Below are 24,331 nucleotides of genomic sequence, written 5' to 3'. Positions count from 1 at the left end.
GGTGTAATGGTACCATTTGTCATGCGGTATTAGGGAGAACTAGTGCTTCGGTGGCTGGAGACTGACAATTTCTGGGACTTCCTCTAACACCGCCTGATATCGCCTATATGACTTCATTATCTTGTTTTTGATTGCTTCTATCCATTGATACTCAAAATACGGCCATGCTCTCAGAAACCTGAATAAGAAAGTTGTTTAACGTCATTTTGGATTGAATCAGATATGTTCGAGTGTCTCCTCCAGAATCATCCACAGACAGCAGCCTCTATTCTGGTGCTGATGTCTGCCCACTGGGCCAGTTCCCCTGTGGCAACATGTCTGTGTGCCTGCCCCAGCTCTACCACTGCAATGGGGTCCAGGACTGTGCTAATGGAGCTGACGAGGAGAACTGTGGTGAGTCTTGAACCACAGCAGCTTCAGGAGGGTAAACATATGGTTAGTGTGCAGTGTCTGGTTGTTGAAGTGGGAGGGAGGGCAGGGGTGGGGGAAATAAGATAGCATTTAGAAGACTAATTTCTGCTTCAATGCATTTGTACATCAAGCAATTGGTCAAGGTCACACAAAATATGAACAAAAATGTTGATTATTTCACACAATTAAGTTCCGCACAAAGATACACCTGTATATAAATGCACAAAAATTAAACATGTCTCTATCATCTTTCCCTGAACAGTGGACAACAGCGGGTGGCCACATCTTTTTGATGCCTTTATGAAGAAAAATGTTGAAGAGTCCAAGGAATGCAGTGAGTATACATTTTCAAAAGCAAATGCAATTATTTACATATCTAATGTTGCACTGCTTTAAATTAATACATTAACTAAAGCTGAAAATGTATCAACCCATTTGAAATCATACATTGAGGTCATCCATTCACATCATTCTGTTACTGTAAATAGTCTAAGTAAATATGAGCAATCCTAAGAAACAATAATTCCAGGAAATGGTATGTGTGGCATCTATCTGCATGTGTGTGCATGTTTCTTCTGTGCTTCTCTCCTGCAGTGCTGGACGTGTTCCCAGAGGTGTGCTTCTGTGAGGCCGGGAGAGTTAACTGTAACAAAAAGGGACTACTCAGCGTCCCAGCTGTGTCTTCCAATATAACAGCTCTGTGAGTATACTGGATTCCTACCCAGAGCACAGCACAGTTATAGGTATTGGGATTGCTAGAGTAGATTCCTATTGTAACATCTGGACAAAATGTGTACATCTATGATGCTGTATTAGCAGTCAAACTAGCAGCTCTCTCTACCCTCAGTGAGCTGAACAGCAACCAGATAACAGCTCTCCAACCAGACCAGTTCATCCGCTACAGACACCTTGAGAGACTGTGAGTGTGAAACCCTTTTTGACCTTTCCTTCTTTCTCTGCACTGACTCTGACAAGTGTTTATGTTCAATCTGTTTAAAGGTCCTGAACAGTCCAAAACATGTTTTTCTTCCATTTGGATGATGTTTGGGTGAAACCAGATCAAATGGGATGGACCAAAGTATGGTACATTGGTATATTGGTAAAGTTTGATTATTGGGCAGGTTAGCATTTTTCGTCATGAATCTTATTCTGGAGGCAGCTATGCAGTGGTCAATAGCTAGCACAGCCACACAGTCATAAAATCAGATTTTAAACCTAACCTTAACCACACTGCTAACCCTAACCTTAAATTAAGACCAAAAAGCAAATATAATTTTTTACAGTATAGCCAACTTTGACTTTGCAGCTGTAATATCGAAAGGGAAATCGCTCAGATCTGCCTCCAGGTAGTACTGAGCGATTAGTGCTTTTTGAGGTCGGTTCGGTTTCGGTTCGATTATGAAAAAAATCAGTTTTGATTCATGTAAAAATAAAATTAATAAAAAATGCACTATGCATTATGTGGGCTGAATTCTGTTAACACAGAATAAAACAATTCATAAAAGTCCCATGATGGTAGTGAATGCCCAGTACTGAGTATCACTCATTAACCATAATTTATTCACATTACTTTACTTAAATCAAATATTTCAGTTGTTGTGTATGTTACATTTGTTTAATTTGATGACTGTATTATTTCATTCCAAGTCATCATCTCATCTCTGTAGAGCTGCTGCCTATGCTTTCTGTCAAAGATACAGATGTCTGGTGTTGGCTAGTTATTGGCTAGCTAGGTCTTCATCCATCCTGCATGGAAAAAGAGGGGTATAAATGTAGGCTATGATTCTGTTCGGAACTCCCACCCAGTTGTCATGTCAACAGACCTGTCAGTGCCTCTGCGAACTGCAACAGATGGGATATGTCAAACCTGAGATGTATAATTTATGAAGTGAACCCAGACCTTTCCCTGTCCAATTTCAACTGAAATTGTCCAACATGAACTGAGCTACATAGCTAGCTTGATATAACAATGTTGGCAGTTTCATTTTGGCTATACATTTTACCACCAGAATTGTGTTTATATCAATACTGTTACAATAACCAAGTAATTTGTGAAACCATGATGTGATGTATGACAGGATGTGCATGCAATATCGATCTTGTTTGCTTGAGATGATCTCACTGCAACATTGTGTCCAAGTTGCTTGACATAGGAGTTTCAAAGAACTGTCAGTCAAGGTGAGGTCCCCACCCACTCAGCCTATTAGCTTCCCACCAACTCAGCCTGGTCCTTCAGCCTTACTGATAGTTGGAAATGAGAGATGCTCCGAATTTGAGAAAGTGTACATCATTTTAAAATGTGAACAAATATTGATATTTTACTTGGGAAATAGGATGACTGTTCAGGACCTTTTTAAATGCAGGCAATGTCTAATGTGAATTAGTCTTCATTCAAATCACAAAGAGGGTTTAAAACCCTGGACAATAAAATGCCACCAAAAAATGTGTTTGTTAAAGAAATTATGAATTCAGTAAACGTTTCTATTCATCCATACTTATGAAAAGGCAGAATGTATCGGTACCTTTACCTTCAAGAGCCACATCTTTTGAATGTTCAAATGTTTTGTGGAATGTCCTACATAAATTATTGTCCAGATTGTCCAGTCTCTCTTTGTTACACCATAAACAGAGGACTGCATCCACCAACAATGTGTGGCCTTGAATGGTATAGTATCTCCATTCAACTGAATAAAGCCAATGTTGTAAGAAAGTTGTCCATTTAAGAAAGTGGTGTTTGTCACATACTAACATAATCCTCAATATATTTATCCTCGCTCTGACAATCATCATGTAGTTATGTCTCATTATTGACGAGATCTTATTTTCTTTCTTATTATACCAGGGCTTTGTCATTAAAACCTTTGAATCTGTTTCTGTTCCACAGACACCTGGAAGACAACAGGATCAAAAGCATCTCCAAGCAGGCATTCTCAGGACTCTACTCACTAAGAAGACTGTAAGTCCTAATTCATTATGGGCCACAGTCTGACCTGCGGTACCATGCGTACATCCCTACATCACCACTAAAGGTTGCCCTACATCACACTTCATGAAAAGGTATTGTAAGTTTTGTAGTATGTAATACAGTAGGATGTGTAAGTGGGCCAACACTGTATGTTAAGCTCCTTGAGAACAAAATATATAGGGAAATCAAAGAGAACCAGTCAATGAATACACTGACTCATTTACTGGCGCATCCTTGAGAAGTGTAAATAGATTCAGATACTGTAGTCTTTCTCCGCTATTCAAACCTAAGACGTGTGAAGTGCCCAGGTCTAGTAGACATAAATCAGATGAAGCCTGGCTGGTCTGTAATTAAAAGGAAGACATGAAAACCTTTCATCCTCCTCTGTCAGGATTTGGGTATCTAGGACAGGGTATCGTGGAGATTATATACTAGTCACTCTGACAGATAGTCTTGGATAGCTAACAGCAAAATCAACTACTCCTACTTTTCACTTCTCACAGCTATTTTCACATCCAGCTTAATGTTAGTGGGAAAGGAATCGTAAGTAAGCATTTCACAGATAAGTCTACACCTGTTGTATTCGGCACATGTGACAAATAAAACGTGATTTGATTTAGTGTCTCTCCTCTGCATTCCTGAGGGTCCCAGGGTGTTATCAGTGTAAGGCTGTGGGAAACAAACAATGACAAGGAAAATGTGTCAGTGCTCTGTCCTAATAGTCTCAGATAGAATTTGCATGAGAAACAGGTGGATGTGTTACCCTACCTTACCACATTCCATATTACTTGCAAGCAGTGGAAAGTTCAAAGTGCAGAAGTAAGATCTGCAATTACAACTGTCCCTTTGTCAATATTGTTTTCTTTACTATATTATTATTATTATCATTATTATTATCTGGCTTTTCATCTTAAAATGTACATCTCATCCCCTTTGATGTATGTTTTTCCCTCCCTGTAAAACTGGTCTGCTGTGCTAAGATTTCTCAGTCAGAATCGGATTACATCGTTGAAGGCTGGCATTTTTGGAGACCTCTCGAACCTGGAGTGGCTGTAAGTGAACTGGTGTGGAGAATTTATTTCGGTGACCTTAAAGACACCTTCATTAGGAAATGCTTCCGCGTCTCAGTGGGATTCATGAGATTTGTAGACAGTATTTATCTCATTGATACAAAAACACCTGTATATCTTGTTGGAAAATGTGCTGTACTGGGCGGTTGTTCTCATTGACCTTAAAGGGATTGTTTGAGATTTTTGCAATTAGGCCCTTTTTGCTATATACCCAGAAACAGATGAACTCATGGACACCATTGTTGTCTCTGTGTGCAGTTTGAAGGAAGTTGGAGGTAGTTTCTGGAGCGATTTCTAACTAGCGTTAGCTCAATGACTCGTAGTCTATGGGATCAGCTAGCTAGATTGCGATAACGCTAGTTGATCCCATAGACTTCCACTCATTACGCTAGTTAGCAATTGCTCCAGAAACTACCGCCAACTTCCGTCAACCTGCACAGCCAAAATCTTGATCTGTTTAAAGCCAGCTTCATTCTCTGCCTCAGAGAATGCCTCAGTTTGTGCTGCACTATCTTCCCAAGAAAGTAATGAGGATAAGGTATGATACAGTGTGACATTTATGGTGTAGGTAACAATCCTCAGACTGTTCTTTGACAACAGTGATTATAGCTCACGTATAGCTGCAGAGGCTCTCTATTCATTTAGACTAATGTGACGGCTGTGAAACTCGTAACGATTACATGATCAAAGTCAACAAACAAGGGTCAAGGGTAGAGTAGGACACAAATGGATATATTTCTCTGTTTCCTCTGGATGTAGGATTCTTGACGAAAATAGAATCACATCTATGAGACAGAAATCGTTTGAGGGCCTGAAATCTTTATTTTTCCTGTAAGTATCATGCCACTGTGCTTCTCACTTTATGAGCTCATGAGATTTGCATCATCATATAACCAACACACTCTTTTAAATTTAATTTGGCTGCAGGTCTTTGCTGAATAATTCCCTAGAATCCATCCCTAAGAAATCGGTCTGCCTGGAAATGCCGAGATTAAACTGGCTGTAAGTAACAGAATAACATCTAACCCACTATGATGGATAACATATTTTATTGTATTTGACAACGCTTAAATCATGTTTGCTCATAACCATGTTTATTATTTATGAACGTTTGCCATAATCACTCTGCAACAGTATATGTTTTCAGAAATGTACCATTTTCTCATCAAACACTACTTTGAGTATTTACCAACTACCAGATACTGATGCTGATATCATGAATTAATGCCAGAATGGCCTGACATCTTTTTCACAGAGAACTGGAGGGGAACAGGATATCATCTTTGTGGGTTTCCAGCTTTCAAAACTGCACCACTCTGACAGTATTGTGAGTTTTGTTTAATTAAAAATAGATATATTCCTCAACTCCTTTACAATATTCTGTAATCTTTGAAGAAAATCCAACTGCATAAATGCCTTCACAGTCATTCATTTATTTTACAACAATTACAACTACACTAGAGAGATGAACGCAATGAAAGAAGACACTTGCTTGGTTTTCATAATGATTTATATTTCAAAATAAATGTTGCCCGACCCTAAGGACAAATGTCCTGCTGTAAAACCCAGACTGGTAAGTGGCGCTGGTGCTAAAGCTATGTACTTCAGTCTGGAGCCTCAGCACTATTACAGCTGGTAATGAAATTCAGTCTGAGGGAGAGACCATTAGAGCCCACACACATTAAGTTGGCAGTTTCTATCATTGGTGATTACTTTCTCCATCACACATGGCCTTAGAGGCAATCAGTACAGTCAGGGAAGAAAAATTCTGAAATGTGTGGGGTGTATTAAAGCTCAGACACCGGTAGGATTGTCAAAGGTTTGACTGCCTAAAGTACTTAACACCTCTGAACAGAGTGTCAGCAGTCAACCTGTTTGTGTTCACACAGCCATGACCTTGGAAGTCGTCAGCCACTCAGCCTTAAAATAGAATTACTTGGCAATGCATATCTGTGCATATTGCTTATGGTCTAGATTCGAAGCTATCTGTAATCATTTAGCTATTTTATAGAAAGCACTTGTTGATACTAGCTAGATGTCAACAGCTATATTACTACCTAGCAAGATGACAAAGAAACAATTTAATTCTCTCATAATCCCATAATGCCAGCCCATAGCCAAATATTTAGTTAGCTAGCTAACGTTAGCATATTCGCTAGCTCACACAACATAGCTAGCTGGCTAGCTAAGGACAAAGCACTAACTCAGCAGCTTATGCAGGCATCTGATTCCTGGAAACTAGCTAATCCATGATGATTTAATTATAATTAATCAAGTTACAGTGGTTAGCTAGTTTAAAGGAAAATAGTTTAAAGGAAAATGTTTTCCTTTAAATTATTTTTCTTTTTTTAAATTGTTGGCTCCCCAATGTGAGGATTTGTGCTCTCCGGTTGGCTCAAAGTCTAGTTACTGGATACTGACGAGGATAGCTCACCAGCTTGTAGTCCTAATACGAGTTACCTCTGGTTCGTCAAAGATTATGGATATACTGACAACGTACATTTCTCTCTGCCCTAAGAATTGGAGTCATTGTCCACAAAGTGGCACGGTGAGCTGTCTAGCTCCCGCCTATAGTTTCTTTGAATTGGTTGATACATCTCATTATTGTAATCCTTTAAAAAAATATTTGATTAGGGTTGTTGACGTCAATCGCCTGTATTCAATTGTGAGAGATGCTATGCTACTAGCCTCATTTCATGAAAATGTATAGCCATCTCGAGACAACTCCAATATAATGTGTTTTCTTCTCAAAGTTAATGGGAGTTCAAGTGTCCTACATACAGTACAAGTCAAAAGTTTGGACAACTACTCATTCAAGGGGATTTCTTCATTTATACTATTTTCTACATTGTATAATAATAGTGAAGACATCAAAACTGAAATAACACATATAGAATCATGTAGTAACCAAAAATGTGTTTAACAAATCAAAATATATTTTATATTTGAGATTCTTCAAAGTAGCCACCCTTTGTCTTGATGACAGCTTTGGCATTCTCTCAACCAGCTTCTTGAGGAATGCTTTTCCAACAGTCTTGAAGGAGTTCCCACATATGCTGAGCACTTGTTGGCTGCTTTTCCTTCACTCTGCGGTCCAACTAATTCCAAACCATCTCAATTGGGTTGAGGTCGGGTGAATGTGGAGGCCAGGTCATCTGCTGCAGCACTCCATCACTCTCCTTGGTCAAATAGCACTTACACAGCCTGGAGGTGTGTTTTGGGTCATTGTCCGGTTGAAAAACAAAATGATAGTCCCACTAAGCGCAAGCCAGATGGGATAGCGCATCATTGCAGAATGCTGTGGTATCCATGCTGGTTAATTGTGCCTTGAATTCTAAATAAATCACTGAGAGTGTCACCAGCAAAGCACCCCCACACCATTGCCTCCATGCCTCCTGGTGGGAACCCCACATGCGAATATCATCCATTCACTTACTCTGCGTCACAAAGACACAGCGGTTGGAAGCAAAAAAAAACTCAAATTTGGACTCATCAGACCAAAGGACAGATTTCCACTGGACTAATGCCCATTGTTGTGTTTCTAAGGCCCAATCAAGTCTCTTCTTATTGGTGTCCTTCAGTAGTGGATTCTTTGCAGCAATTCGACCATGAAGGCCTGATTCACGCAGTCTCGGAACAGTTGATGTTGAGATGTGTGATACTTGAACTCTGTGAATAATTTATTTGGACTGAAATCTGAGGTGCAGTTAACTCTAATGAACTTATCCTCTGCAGCAGAGGTAACTCTGGGTCTTCCTTTCCGGTGGCGGTCCTCATGAGAGCCAGTTTCATCATAACGCTTGATGGTTTTTGCGACTGCACTTGAAGAAACTTTCAAAGTTCTTGACATTTTCCGGATTGACTGACCTTCATGTCTTAAAGTAATGATGCTTATTTGAGCTGTTCTTGCCATAATATGGACTTGGTCTTTTACCAAATAGGGCTCTCTTCTGTATACCACCCCTAACCTGTCACAGCACAACTGATTGGCTCAAACGCATTAAGGAATGTAATTCCACAAATGAACTTTTAACAAGGCACAACTGTTAATTGAAATGCATTACAATTGACTACTTCATGAAGCTGTTTGAGAGAATGCAAGAGTGTGCAAGGCTTTCATCAAGGCAAAGGGTGACTACTTTGAAGAATCTCAAATATATTTCATTTGTTTAACACTTTTTTGGTTACTACATGTTACCATGTGTGATATTTCATAGTTTTGATGTCATCACTATTATTCTACAATGTAGAAAATAGTAAATAAAGACAAACCTTTGAATATGTAGGTGTCCAAACTTTTCACTGGTACTGTATATCAGTACACTTGTAACAACTTAAGCGTTATGAAACTTCTATTTGATCAAATGAATCTCAAGTAGCAAGTAAGCCATAAATGTTTTTCTTGACCATACAAAAAGTCTTTGAAAAATCGGCACCTGCTGGAGAGAGACATTTCTGCCGAATTGGGCCTCTCTTCCTCTTCGTCTCTGGGTTCGTTCAGCCATCATTATGGGGGGGGGGAAAGAATGGCAAAAGAATATGGTTTTGGGATGAACACCGAAAATAAGGTCTGAGGTTAACACAATCTGAGGTTAACAAGTTTTGTTCTATGAGATGTTCTACTATTTTCTACATTGTAGAATAATAGAGATAATAGCAGTCAGTTAACATGACCTTTGTAATTTATTAAGCTTTTATAAATGATAGAAATTCTTCCAAATTCACAAAAAGTGACGTAAGCTAATAAAGATTCTCATAGAACAAAACACAAGATCTATTGAACCTGTGTTTACCACGTACCTTATTTTTGGCATTTATCTAATAATCCTACAAAAACTTAATTCATGTTCTCCCTAGACTTTGTTTAACAAACTATTGCGGAGTTAGTGCCTACAAAAATACTCCTTTACTATTTCTCTCTATTGCGATTTTACAAGTAGAATCGGGTTCGCCCCTACCAGGTCAGCAAGTGTAACAGTATAGCTTCCGTCCCTCTCCTCGCCCCAACCTGGGCTCGAACCAGGGACCCTCTGCACAGGTCAACAACTGACACCCACGAAGCATCGTTACCCATCGCTCCACAAAAGCCGCGGCCCTTGCAGAGCAAGGGGAACCACTACTTCAAGGTCAACTAGCTAGCCGCTAGTTCTAGCAAGTGAAGGAACAGCCTACCTATCGGCAGTGAGATTCTTAGTGTGTTTCATGCTTTAGCTCTCTCAATTAAAGGTGATGGTGGAGGCCATGTGGGGTCGAGAATCTGGAAATCCTCTGGTAGACTCTTTGGGTGTTTCTCAATATGCATACTACCATGCTTAACACTCGCATGCTCCGAGTGCATTCTCAGAGGACGTTCAATTGAGTACGTTCTTGTGAGGACCAGAGTGTGGAGAACTCATAAAACACTACATTTGAGAAGCACTAGCATTCCCGCTACTGTATTACCTGACACTGCACCTCTCCATTCACTGAACCTTCTTCCAACCAGGACAATGGCAATAGAGACAAAACAAGATACACAAAGCAAACGTTTTACTTCATAACTATCAGCTTGTAGAGGGATTGTTCAATTCTGTAGCGGGATTGTTAGACAGAGGTAAAGATAAAGATTTTGTTTGGGTGCCAGGCAGGTATTAACCCTGCCGAAAGGAAAAGAGTAGGATAGAGAGAGTACCACTACCAGACCCACACACATCAGCAGAAGAGACTGCCTATAGTGTAGCCTGTTTGCCAGAGGGCCAGTGGAGAGAAAAGATAAGCAACACCATATAAAAACACACATCCCAAAACACACAATCCCAACCAATAATGGCAGAGCAATTGAACAGCAACTTCATATAAACAATTTACAAGACAGAACCCAGTCATCAACATTGGAGGATTTGCAATAATCTGTATTAACTCCCAGTGGAGTTCATAGACAAAACAAAGGCCATAAAATGTCAAAAGCCTTCTCGGCCACATGTAATTAGTACCACACCACCTCAATACAGTTCAAATAACAATACACAAACTTGCAAGTAACCTCCCTTTTAAGTAAAATGTCAACCCAATAATAGGGCAATAATAGTAAAGCGACACTGAACATCAAAGAGAAGCACATTAAATAAAAGAAAGTCTGCTGCAGTGAAAAGCATTGGAGCGATAAAGGGGGGAGAGAGAGAGGGGGGGGGGTCTTAGCTATTGACTTTAGGCTTGCCGTTACACTGTCTGTCTGTCTGATGGTTTGTTTGTTTTTATGTCAAAGCTTTGCAAACAATGTTGCTACTAATCCATGCAATCAATAACTGATCAATAACCCAAAAGATAGCAACCACAGTCTAGAGCGCTAACACCGATGATCGAGTTAAACACTTTACAAACTCTGCACACTGAAAATAAACAAGACTTCTGCAGCATTGCACACCCCGTTCAAACTGCCGCGCAAGCCGAAAGCTCCCTCCCAGAAAGCCGGAAGAGCTATCTTTATGTTATCCTTTCTGACTGCTGATATCCCTCTTAAAGTGGCAGAGCACGGTGAAGGCTCCGTGCAGGATTTCAAGCTAGCTGTATGTGAATCGTATTAAGGTAGCTAACCAGACATATGAACAGGCATAAAAGATCTAAAACTAATGGGTAGACGTCAATTATTTGTGGGTAGCTAGCTAGCTAGCTGACAATTCTTTATTGGCAATCTGGCAAGCTAACAGTAGCACCTATCCAGTTTGCCCTATTGACATATTATGGGTTTGTGATGGCAGGTAAACATGCCAAAATGAACACAGCATGTATAGTCGTGGCCAAAAGTTTTGAGAATGACACAAATATTAATTTTCACAAAGTCTGCTGCCTCAGTTTGTATGATGGCAATTTGTATATACTCCAGAATGTTATGAAGAGTGATCAGATGAATTGCAATTAATTGCAAAGTCCCTCTTTGCCATGCAAATGAACTGAACCCCCAAAAAACATTTCCACTGCATTTCAGCCCTGCCACAAAAGGACCAGCTGACATCATGTCAGTGATTCTCTCATTAACACAGGTGTGAGTGTTGACGAGGACAAGGCTGGAGATCACTCTGTCATGCTGATTGAGTTTGAATAACAGACTGGAAGCTTCAAAAGGAGGGTGGTGCTTGGAATCATTGTTCTTCCTCTATCAATCATGGTTACCTTCAAGGAAACACGTGCCGTCATCATTGCTTTGCACAAAATAGCTTCACAGGTAAGGATATTGCTGCCAGTAAGATTGCACCTAAATCAACCATTTATCGGATCATCAAGAACTTCAAGGAGAGTGGTTCAATTGTCGTGAAGAAGGCTTCAGGGCACCCAAGAAAGTCCAGCTAGCGCCAGGACCGTCTCCTAAAGTTGATTCAGCTGCGGGATCGGGGCACCACCAGTACAGAGCTTGCTCAGGAATGGCAGTTTTGGCCATTTTGAATTATTAAGTGGCTAGAGATTTGAGTCAGTATGTTGGCAGCAGCCACTCAATGTTAGTGATGACTGTTTAACAGTCTGATGGCTTTGAGATAGAAGCTGTTTTTCAGTCTCTCGGTCCCAGCTTTGATGCACCTGTACTGACCTCGCCTTCTGGATGATAGCGGGGTGAACAGGCAGTGGCTCGGGTGGTTGTTGTCCTTGATGATATTTTTGGCCTTCCTGTGACATCGGGTGGTGTAGCTGTCCTGGAGGGCAGGTAGTCTGCCCCCGGTGATGCGTTGTGCAGACGTCACTAGCCTCTGGAGAGCCTTACGGTTATGGGCGGAGCAGTTGTCGTACCCGACAGGATGCTCTCGATTGTGCATCTGTAAAAGTTTGTGAGTGTTTTTGGTGACAAGCCAAATTTCTTCAGTCTCCTGACTGTTGTGCTGTTGTGTCTTCTTCACCACGCTGTCTGTGTGGGTGGACCATTTCAGTTTCTCCGTGATGTGTACGCCGAGGAACTTAAAACTTTCCACCTTTTCCACTACTGTCCCGTCGATGTGGATAGGGGGTGCTCCCTCTGCTGTTTCCTGAAGTCCACGATCATCTCCTTTCTTTGTTGACGTTGAGTGTGAGATTATTTTTCTGACACCACACTCGTAGGGCCCTCACCTCCTCCCTGTAGGCCGTCTCGTCGCAGCCCTTGCAGAGCAACTACTTCAAGGTCTCAGAGCAAGTGACGTCACCGATTGAAACGCTATTTAGCGCGCACCACCGCTAACTAAGCTAGCCGTTTCACATCCGATACACATGGCCACACAGTCATGGGTGAACAGGAAGTACAGGAGAGGGCTGAGAATGCACCCTTGTGGGGCCCCAGTGTTGAGGATCAGCGGGGTGGAGATGTTGTTTCCTACCCTCACCACCTGGGGGTGTCCCGTCAGAAAGTCCAGGACCCAGTTGCACAGGGCAGGGTCGAGACCCAGGATCTCGAGCTTAATGCCGAGTTTGGAGGGTGCTATGGTGTTAAATGCTGAGCTCTAGTCGATAAACAGCATTCTTACATAGGTATTCCCCTTGTCCAGATGGGTTAGGGCAGTGTGATTGCGATTGCGTCTGTCTATATAAAGCCCCACAGTTTACAGCGCATGTCAGAGAAAAAACGAATCCATGGGGTCGAAGGAATTGTCCGTAGAGTTCCGAGACAGGATGTGTCGAGGCGCAGATCTGGGAAAGGGTACCAAAACATTTCTGCAGCATTGAAGGTCGCAAATAACACAATGGCCTCCATCATTCTTAATTGGAGGATTTTGGAACCACAAAGACTCTTCCTTGACCTGGCCGCCCGGCCAAACTGAGCAATCAGGGGAGAAGGGCCTTGGTCAGGGAGATGAGCAAGAACCCTATGGTCAATCTGACAGGGCTCCAGAGTTCTTCTGTGGAGATGAGAGAACCTTCCAGAAGGACAACCATCTGTGCAGCACTCCACCAATTAGGCCATTATGGTACAGTGGCCAGACAGAAGCCACTCCTCACATGGAAGCCTGCTTGGAGTTTGCCAAAAGGCACCGAAAGGACTCTCAGACCATGAGAAACATGATTCTCTGGTCTGATGAAAGCAAGATTGAACTCTTTGGCCTGAATGCCAAGCATCACTTCTGGAGGAAACCGAGCACCGCTCATCATCTGGCCAATACCATCCCTACGGTGAAGCATGGTGATGGCAACATCATGGTGATGGCAGCATCATGCTGTGGGGATGTTTTTCAGTGGCACTGACTGGGAGACTAGTCAGGATCGAGGGAAAGATGAACGGAAGACATACAAGACCACTGATATTCTCCCTCGATCTGGGGCTCTACGCAAGATCTCACCCCGTGGGGTCAAAATGATCACAAGAACGGTGAGCAAAAATCCCAGAACCACACGGGGGACCTAGTGAATGACCTGCAGAGAGCTGGGACCAAAGTAACAAAGCCTACCATCAGTAACACACTACGCCACCAGGGACTCAAATCCTGCAGTGCCAGGCGTGTCCCCCTTCTTAAGCCAGTACCTGTCCAGGCCCATCTGAAGTTTGCTAGAGAGCATTTGGATGATCCAGAAGAAGATTGGGAGAATGTCATATGGTCAGATGAAACCAAAATATAACTTTTAGGTAAAATCTCAACTCGTCGTGTTTGGAGGACAAAGAATGCTGAGTTGCATCCAAAGAACACCATACCTACTGTGAAGCATGGGGGTGGAAACATCATGCTTTGGGGCTGTTTTTCTGCAAAGGGACCAGGACGACTGATCCGTGTAAAGGAAAGAATGAATGGGGCCATGTATCGTGAGATTTTGAGTGAAAACCTCCTTCCATCAGCAAGGGCATTGAAGATGAAACGTGGCTGGGTCTTTCAGCATGACAATGATTCCAAACACACCGCCCAGGTAACGAAGGAGTGGCTTCGTAAGAAGCATTTCAAGGTCCTGGAGTGGCCTAGCCAGTCTCCAGATCTCAACCCCATAGAAAATCTTTGGAGGGAGTTGAAAGTCCGTGTTGCCCAGCAACAGCCCCAAAACATCACTGCTCTAGAGGAGATCTGCATGGAGGAATGGGCCAAAATACCAGCAACAGTGTGTGAAAACCTTGTGAAGACTTACAGAAAACGTTTGACCTCTGTCATTGCCAACAAAGGGTATATAACAAAGTATTGAGATAAACTTTTGTTATTGACCAAATACTTATTTTCCACCATAATTTGCAAATAAATTCATTAAAAATCCTACAATGTGATTTTCTGGATTTGTTTTCTTCTCATTTTGTCTGTCATAGTTGAAGTGCACCTATGATGAAAATTACAGGCCTCTCTCATCTTTTTAAGTGGGAGAACTTGCACAATTGGTGGCTGACTAAATACTTTTTTGCCCCACTGTACCTACTATCCAGATTCAACTCCAAATAAAATCTAACAAGCAGTGTATGTAAATTATTGTAGGCCCTACTACTATTCAAGTCATGTAATTGGTCTAGTTTGTAGGTTCTTGAATAACAATTGCCACTTATAGGGACATTTATTTTGCAGGGCTCTTCGAAAAAACAGAGTACAAACCATTGAGGAGGGAATATTTTTTGGAATGCCAAACCTGATAGACCTGTGAGTTAACTGTACTTAACACAACATTATATGGGTCAAATAATGTTGTAAAATGTCCAAATACAGTAATGTATTTCATTGTTGAAAATATATATTTTTTTATCATTCCAGGGACATATCTGTAAACAAATTTGAGGAGTTCTCCTCAACTATGTTCAGAAATCTTCTAAACCTAAAACAGTTGTGAGTATATCCAATTTCTATTTGAATCCTAGCCCTAATATACACTAAGTATACCAAACATTAAAAACTCCTTCCAAATATTGAGTTGCACCCCCCGCTTTTACACTCAGAACAGTCTCAAATCATCGGGCATGGACTCTACAAGGTGTCGAAAGCATTCCACAGAGATGCTGGCCCATGTTGACTCGAATGTTTCCCACAGTTGTGTCAAGTTGGCTGGATGTCCTTTGGGTGGTGGACCATTCTTGATACACACGGGAAACTATTGAGCATGAAAAACCCAGCAGCGTTGCAGTTCTTGACATAAACCGGTGCGCCTGACACCTACTACCATACCCATTTACATTTTAGTCATTCAGCAGATGCTCTTATCCAGGGGAATTAGGGTTAAGTGCCTTGCTCAAGGGCACATAGATTCAAACCAGGTCTCAGGGATTCAAGCCAGCAACCTTTTAGGCACTTGCCCAACATGCTTAACCCTTAGGCTACCTGCCAACCCTTTCAAATGCACTTTAATCTTTTGTTTTTCCCATTCACTCTCTGAATGGCACACACACAATCCATGTCTCAATTGTCTCAAGGCTTAAAAATCCTTATTTAACCTGTCTCCTCCCCTTCATCTAAACTGATTGAAGTGGATTTAACAAGTGACATCAATAAGGGATCATAGCTTTCACCTGGATTCCCCTGGTCAGTTTATGTCATAGAAAGAGCAGGTGTCTTAATGTTTTGTGTACTCAGTGTATATACAGTGCCTTGCGAAAGTATTCGGCCCCCTTGAACTTTGCGACCTTTTGCCACATTTCAGGCTTCAAACATAAAGATATAAAACTGTATTTTTTTGTGAAGAATCAACAACAAGTGGGACACAATCATGAAGTGGAACGACATTTATTGGATATTTCAAACTTTTTTAACAAATCAAAAACTGAAAAATTGGGCGTGCAAAATTATTCAGCCCCCTTAAGTTAATACTTTGTAGCGCCACCTTTTGCTGCGATTACAGCTGTAAGTCGCTTGGGGTATGTCTCTATCAGTTTTGCACATTGAGAGACTGAAATTTTTCCCATTCCTCCTTGCAAAACAGCTCGAGCTCAGTGAGGTTGGATGGAGAGCATTTGTGAACAGCAGTTTTCAGTTCTTTCCACAGATTCTCGATTGGATTCAGGTCTGGACTTTGACTTGGCCATTCTAACACCTGGATATGTTTATTTTTGAACCATTCCATTGTAGATTTTGCTTTATGTTTTGGATCATTGTCTTGTTGGAAGACAAATCTCCGTCCCAGTTTCAGGTCTTTTGCAGACTCCATCAGGTTTTCTTCCAGAATGGTCCTGTATTTGGCTCCATCCATCTTCCCATCAATTTTAACCATCTTCCCTGTCCCTGCTGAAGAAAAGCAGGCCCAAACCATGATGCTTCCACCACCATGTTTGACAGTGGGGATGGTGTGTTCAGGGTGATGAGCTGTGTTGCTTTTACGCCAAACATAACGTTTTGCATTGTTGCCAAAAAGTTCAATTTTGGTTTCATCTGACCAGAGCACCTTCTTCCACATGTTTGGTGTGTCTCCCAGGTGGCTTGTGGCAAACTTTAAACGACACTTTTTATGGATATCTTTAAGAAATGGCTTTCTTCTTACCACTCTTCCATAAAGGCCAGATTTGTGCAATATACGACTGATTGTTGTCCTATGGACAGAGTGTCCCACCTCAGCTGTAGATCTCTGCAGTTCATCCAGAGTGATCATGGGCCTCTTGGCTGCATCTCTGATCAGTCTTCTCCTTGTATGAGCTGAAAGTTTAGAGGGACGGCCAGGTCTTGGTAGATTTGCAGTGGTCTGATACTCCTTCCATTTCAATATTATCGCTTGCACAGTGCTCCTTGGGATGTTTAAAGCTTGGGAAATCTTTTTGTATCCAAATCCGGCTTTAAACTTCTTCACAACAGTATCTCGGACCTGCTTGGTGTGTTCCTTGTTCTTCATGATGCTCTCTGCGCTTTTAACGGACCTCTGAGACTATCACAGTACAGGTGCATTTATACGGAGACTTGATTACACACAGGTGGATTGTATTTATCATCGTTAGTCATTTAGGTCAACATTGGATCATTCAGAGATCCTCACTGAACTTCTGGAGAGAGTTTGCTGCACTGAAAGTAAAGGGGCTGAATAATTTTGCACGCCCAATTTTTCAGTTTTTGATTTGTTAAAAAAGTTTGAAATATCCAATAAATGTCGTTCCACTTCATGATTGTGTCCCATTTGTTGTTGATTCTTCACAAAAAAATACAGTTTTATATCTTTATGTTTGAAGCCTGAAATGTGGCAAAAGGTCGCAAAGTTCAAGGGGGCCGAATACATTCACAAGGCACTGTACTATTTTGAAAGATGTTATTGTTACTTAGAATGGATTTCCTGAAAGTGTTGGATCCACTTGGTATGATCAAGTAGGAGAAATGCTAACTTTATATTGTTGAGTTGAAGTTTATTAACTTCACTGTTCAATGAGTCTTCCATCAACCTGGCCTTGAGGCCATGTTGACCACAGAGACAGGGGTGATAAATCAAAGTGATATTATCTGCCCTGTATTGATGTCCCCCCTCTTTTCTCAGGAACATTTCAAATAACCCTCTAACTCATATTTATGAGGATCAGTTTGACATGTTTGTCAATTTGCAATCCCTGTAAGTAATAGTTTTTATTTCATAAAGAACTTATGTGTCATGGTCTACTAGCTTTAGGCAATTGGAGAAAGAGTCATGTTTTTGCTCCCCTCAGGAGTATAGAGGAGGTTGAAATACCAAACATCAGTATTCAGATGTTTCGCTCTCTTAGCAACTTGTCCCATATGTGAGTATATACTCTGTCTTCATTTATTATTCTTATGTCAACAACATTTAATTTCATACTGTATAAACAGTAAGGCACTAAGCCCTTAGAAGCTTCTAATTGGGATTTAATTCATTTAATAGTGTGTTATAAGCTTACTTTGCAGGGTAAAAACACAGAATAAATATAGCATGCGTAAATGTCTAAACATTCATTGCCAATTACCTACCAACAAGTAATGAATTCATGGCTTCTTGTGCATGCATAATACAGGACATTTTAAAAGTGTTTGATAAGCTACTTACAAATAGTGGATCAACGACTTGTTAGCAGCTTATACAGGCTTCATTGGGCCATTATACAGTAAATTGACTCCTAACAGCTGTATTGCTTGGTGTACAGTGAGGTATTGTTACTACAAATAATGTTTAATCAACAATAATGTTTAGTCAGCACAGGTCAGGTCCACACTGCATATAAAGCACCAAAGCCTAGTTAGAGGGCAGTTTAGGACTCTGTATAACTGTATCCATTTGTTAGATAATCTCTATTCTTACAACTGTCAAAAATATCAAGATAAAAGTTCAACTTCAGAAATTTGTTCGAAGGTGATTTAATTGTGATATTTTTTGTATCTTTTTCCTGGCCCAGTTATTTTAAGAAATTTGAATACTGTGGCTACTCTCCTAACGTGCGAAGTTGCAAGCCAAACACTGACGGAATTTCAACATTTGAGAATCTTCTTGCGAACATCATCCTTCGTGTTTTTGTGTGGGTGGTGGCCTTCATCATCTGCTTCGGCAACATCTTTGTGATCTGCCTGAGGTCTTGCATTGCATCTGAAAACCAGCACCACACCATGGCCATCATATCACTGTGCTGTGAGTAGAATACCTCACCACAACGAGGGCTGCAATCACTTCTCATTACCTTGTACTTAGGTAACTCATTATTTATTTAGATTCATAAAACTCCTCTCATAACAAAGTATACTTACTAAGATCCCTGAAATCCATGTTATCTGTTAGGTGCTGACTGCCTCATGGGAGTCTACCTGTTCTTCATCGGTGCATTTGACATCAAGTACTGTGGAGAGTACAACAGACATGCCCAGCTGTGGATGGAGAGCCTGCAGTGCCAGTTGATTGGCTGTCTGGCCATGCTGTCCACTGAGGTGTCAGTCATGCTTCTGACATACATGACTCTGGAGAAGTACCTGTGCATTGTGTTCCCCTTCCACAACTACAGAGCCGGACGTAAACAGACGCTCTGCTATCTCATCCTCATCTGGGTCCTGGGCTTCATTATTGCTGTCATTCCCTTATGGGACAAGCAGACATTCGGGAATTACTATGGCAGGAATGGAGTGTGTTTTCCACTTCACTCAGACGAAATGGAGAAACCAGGGGCCCGATGCTACTCCACTGGAATATTCCTGGGTAAGAGGAACATTCGTCTGAGCACATAAAAAAATACGCTGAAAATACATATTTTTGGTTGAAAATGTGTCCTTTTGTTTGAAAATGTCTTGTGCTCACTGGGATAGGAATCAGCTCTGATGGTGGTGAATCAACAAGATAATGGGGATAATATAAGATGAAGTTGGAATTGCACAGGCCTTGGATTGTGTTCCATGTATTTCCCTGGGGGGACATGAAACTGCCATGAAAAAAAGGGTTTATAATCTCATCATCATCATCATAGATCTCAGCTAGACTTATTAAATACCAATTAGTTCCAGTCAGTTCCAATCAGTTCAAATCTCCATGAGAAACAATAGATACCAAATTTCAGCAAGTTTTGCAATACCTTTACGCGACTTGTGGTTTTACTGACATAATTTAGTTTTATTCAATACATATGTTAGGACAGGTATATTGTAAAGTGTAATGAAAGCATGCTTTTCACATTTTATCTTTCAGGATTGAATCTCTTTGCATTCATCATGATCGTCTTCTCCTACACCAGCATGTTTTACTCTGTACAGAAAACAGCCAAGACAGCAAGACAGTCTGTCTACAACAAGGAGGTCTCTATAGCCAAGAGGTTTTTCTTCATCGTTTTCACAGATGCCATGTGTTGGACACCTATATTCATCCTAAAGATCCTCTCCCTTTTACGAGTGGAAATAGCAGGTAAACCAGATACATGTGGTTACGTGATTACTGCAATTAAATTGCTATCATTATGTTTAATCTTTGTGAACTCCTCGTCCTCTTCCTCCGGCTCCTCCTCCACCCTCTCCTCCTCCTCTTCCTCCCTGTCCTCCAGGAACGATCATTCTATGGGTGGTGATCTTCATCCTGCCCATCAATAGTGCCCTAAACCCCATTCTATACACCATCACTGCCAGCTCCTTCCAGGAGAAACTCAAGCTCTGCTTGAAGGCCAAGTGCAAACAGGCTGGGCTCAGGGAAACGTCCCAAAAAGTATCTGAAGTCTACCAGAACCCCAGCGCTCCCCCTTAATAAAAGGACCCTCTCAGTCAGGGAGCTTGCCAACCGTCCTCTTGGAGGGCTACTGCCTGGGTATGCAGGCTTTTGTTCCAGCTCTTCTGGAAAACACTAAATTTAAACATCAAGATCTGGCTAAGCTTCTGATTAGTAGGATCAGTGTGCTTGAGCAGGGCTTGAGCAAAGCCTGCATACTGAGTGGCTCTCCAGGAGGAGGGTTGGCTACCCATGTCCTTATTTTATAGGGGGAGAGATGTATTCTTGTAATTATTCTTTACCAGCAAGAGAACACGCTTTCTGGGAACCAATTTATTAACAAATGTTTTGTGTGAATACAGTTATTGTAAACACAGATGTGCAGAATCACAAATTATTTTGCATACCCAATTGATATTACACAAATTGTATTGTATAAATGTATAATAAAAAAAATATTGAAAAAATATATGGAATTGAAAAGGTGTAAATGAGTGAGATGTTTTGGGTTTTAGGGTGTGACATTTGCTTGGGTTTGATAAATTTGACATTCAGATGCAATGTTACTACTTGACTCTGAAGCTCAACTGTGACAATTGGAAACAAATGATGATGGTGAAGAAGGTCCGGGGGGATTTTGGGAGAAAAATGACATATTTCACAAAGCCAGAACTCAAAATAACATTCATTCGTTTTTCAATATTTGTTTATTGATTTTCTACTCTATTTTACAGTCAGAGTAGTATAATACAAATAGGTAGTAAAGGAAGAGTAAATCGTAATAGATGAGACAAATAAGATGAACACATTGTTGTGGGCTAAAATGCAAGTTATTTACAACTGCTTCATTGAGTACAATACAATGGCCTGTTATGTTACAAAAAGTATTCACTCAAAACTACCCTGTAGTTCACAGATATGTAATACTTGTGTTTATGGCTATTACTTCCCCACAATTGTTTAAATTATGTTCATTGCATTAGTTATTCAGTGGGAGTAATCCCATTTAGGTGTACGGGCTATTAATGTTTGTATGTAAAGCATATGGCATTAAAAAAACACTGAAAAAGGTTACATGCATTCAGTAATTGCACTTCCACCCATTGCATAACTCAGATTAAAATGAGATCTAATTAAAAACCATTCCTGTATATAATGCCCAACAGAAAAATACGTCAATGGTTCGATTCTGTACAGACAGAGGTAGTCACATTCCTGTGACTCATACGAAGACTCATTCATACAGACATAAATAAAACACGGATTACTGAGACACAAGAAAATACAATAATACTGCAGACACACACAGTAAGTAAGCAATCTACACAAACGCTGTCTAAAGCTCAGGTTGTCTGTCTACTTTTGAGTGTGTCATAATCCTTGTCCCTTCTCATCGTGATCGCAAATTCTGACACAAGCAATTACTCATGAATAAATCTTAAACGGACATCAAAGCGTGAATTATGCAAATGTTTGCGCCCCATGCTTATATCTTATAGTTTGGTGCTTGGTGGACAGATATTTGCCTATTTCACAAATGGCTCTGTTCCCATTTCTAAACTTCTGAAGATCTGAGGAAGAAGAATGATCCCTATAGCTCAGCAGCTAAGCAATAGCTAAATTAGAGTGAGAGGAGGTTAACCAGTTAGTCTTTTAAAGAGAAGAGTAAAAATAAGAGACATAACAGGAAGTCCAGAGTAGAGTCCCCTCTTATGATAAACACTTGAGTAAAATAAAAAGTTACTGAAAATGTAGGGCTGAAGCAAGGCCTGAAAATGCACAGTGTTTTAAGACACACTACCACCCACTAAGGAGCCTCAGTAACAAACACTTTTCTCTCTAACATCTAAGTATGTTTGCATTATCAACACTGAGGCTAGCTATTGAAAGTGCCATTCTCAAGTTTGAAACACATCTAATGACGATAGTCAAATATATTAGCTCTGTAAATTTATCATGAAGAAATTGCATAGCATACAGTACAAGCATGAATGGTTTCTATAGAGCTCTCCTGATTGTGTACTAGCTTATTGTGTAAAGCTAGTTGCAGCTAAAAACATTCCATGGCATTTTGGCATCATCGCCATAAGTCTTGATAAGTCCGCATTAACCCTTTCAGTCCCGAGACACCAGCAAAAATTGTATTTTCATTTATCTTGCTTTCATTTATCTGCATGTCCAGCCCTTATATTTAGCTTCACAAATAAGTGTTTAACCATTTTATTTTCAGGGCAACCAGGGCAACAATGTGACATAAACAGTTGCATTCATGTGTTTTATTGTCAAAAGTCAATAAAAAATAAAAGCCAAAGCAAAAACCGGATAAAAATGAATTGATATGAATGCTGTAAGCACATAAATGGTTTGCTCAGTGGGAAATTAATATCCAACTAGTCAGTGACAACTTTGTGGAGTTTGGAGTTTGTGACAACAACTATGTGTGCTTATTACAGCATTATAGACGCTATGTTCTGGGATTTCCTATGATTTTCTATGTAGAAGAACCCCTTACAGTTTTATAGACACTATGTCCTGGGATTTCCTATGATCTTCTATGTAGAAGAACCCCTTACCTTCTAACACCTGTTGTGTAGCTTGTCTGTCATAAAGTAAAACATGTTACATGTGTGTATTTGTGAAAATCCCAGCTTTTCATAGATAGCTTTTAATAGTGTAGCTCAAACCATTCGGACTCTCTCTTACTTTGTGAAAAGATCCGGCCGCGGGCCATTTCAGGATCCACCAGTCTCACAGACTCCGCTCTAGCTCAGCCCCGTTAATCACACAGATGCAGAAGAAATAGATGAATCCAATAGTACAACCCAGAAATCTGTAGCTCAAACACAAGATGTTAAACGGGTAAGAAGTCCAAATTGCACGAATGTCGCGGTGGGACTCATAAAGCTTTCAAAAGAATGGCTTTTGCATAAAGAAACGGTCTATTTTCTTTCAAGGTACGTTTGAATGTTTTATGGTCAGTTAATGCATAGGCTGGTTTAGATTTGTAAATATTGCTGACATTCCCTCAGTGGCTCCTCATGGGGCATCAGTGCAATCTGAGTGAGAGTCCACATCCTGACAGTACCCTGTTGATGACACTGGAGAGTTTATCAGGCAGATGTAATATAATGCTACAGATAGGCACCCTTCATTTGAGTCAGTGTGTGCTGTAGGCAGCACGTGTCTCAAGTGGGCCGACGGTCCATCTCAAAGTTCAAAGCTTTGTCTCGGTTCCTTTCACTGTCAGCACAGGGAAGGAGCCCCGTATCCTAGCAACCTCCACCGCACAGAGATGGCCAAACACTTTGTTGTACCACTCAGGTGATCGTCCCCTAAAAAATTACAACAAAAGGTCAAATAAGAAATTCATATCCAGTTACACAATTCAATAGCAGGGGAGGTACCCCCACTCCTCAGAAGGATATTTCAATGCAATTAGAGTTTCTTTCACACAACATGTTTATGTTGCATACTTATTTGAATGGTAATTATGCCAATGTTCGAAACTTCCAAATGAATTGCATAATTGCATGTTGTTGTTTTTTTTGTTGTTCACCTTAATTTAACCAGGTAGGCTAGTTGAGAACAAGTTCTCATTTACAACTGCGACCTGACCAAGATAAAGCAAAGCAGTGTGACAGAAACAACAACACAGAGTTACACATGGAATAAACAAGCGTACAGTCAATAACACAATAGCAAAAACTAAAGTCTATATACAGTGTGTGCAAATGGCGTGAGGAGGTAGGCAATAAATAGGCCATAGTAGCGAAGTAATTACAATTTAGCAGATTAACACTGGAGTGATAAATGAGTAGATGATGATGTGCAAGTAGAGATACTGTTGTGCAAAAGAGCAGAAAAGTAAATAAAAACAATATGAGGATGAGGTAGGTAG

The 24,331-nt window shown here is 40.7% G+C and overlaps 2 protein-coding genes across 4 annotated transcripts in view; one reads left to right on the top strand and one right to left on the bottom strand.

Annotated features, from left to right (window-relative positions):
* Positions 1-215: 215 nt before the first annotated feature.
* LOC115104792 (relaxin receptor 1-like) lies at positions 216-21,502 on the top strand (the record flags this gene model as incomplete). Its single annotated transcript, XM_029626132.2, has 17 exons — positions 216-393; positions 674-745; positions 1,006-1,111; positions 1,259-1,330; positions 3,296-3,367; positions 4,357-4,428; positions 5,206-5,277; positions 5,374-5,448; positions 5,702-5,773; positions 14,916-14,987; positions 15,099-15,170; positions 17,788-17,859; positions 17,954-18,025; positions 18,656-18,885; positions 19,033-19,443; positions 19,927-20,139; positions 20,276-21,502. Coding segments are annotated over 17 exons (2,130 nt in total), but the record flags the coding sequence as incomplete, so codon positions are not given.
* The window catches only part of stard8 (StAR related lipid transfer domain containing 8), a 50,459-nt gene continuing 47,249 nt past the window's right edge, over positions 21,122-24,331 (bottom strand). For all 3 annotated transcript variants that reach the window (XM_029628075.2, XM_029628076.1, XM_029628077.2), the window contains one exon: positions 21,122-23,765. In XM_029628075.2, coding sequence (XP_029483935.1) covers positions 23,648-23,765 — 118 coding nt within the window. In that variant the 3' untranslated portion in view covers positions 21,122-23,647. The remainder of the gene's footprint in view (positions 23,766-24,331) is intronic.

Source organism: Oncorhynchus nerka, linkage group LG22, assembly GCF_034236695.1.
Source record: "Oncorhynchus nerka isolate Pitt River linkage group LG22, Oner_Uvic_2.0, whole genome shotgun sequence".
Classification (NCBI taxonomy): domain Eukaryota; kingdom Metazoa; phylum Chordata; class Actinopteri; order Salmoniformes; family Salmonidae; genus Oncorhynchus; species Oncorhynchus nerka.
Note: the sequence above shows the minus strand (reverse complement) of the source record. Positions and strands in the feature narration are given on the sequence as shown.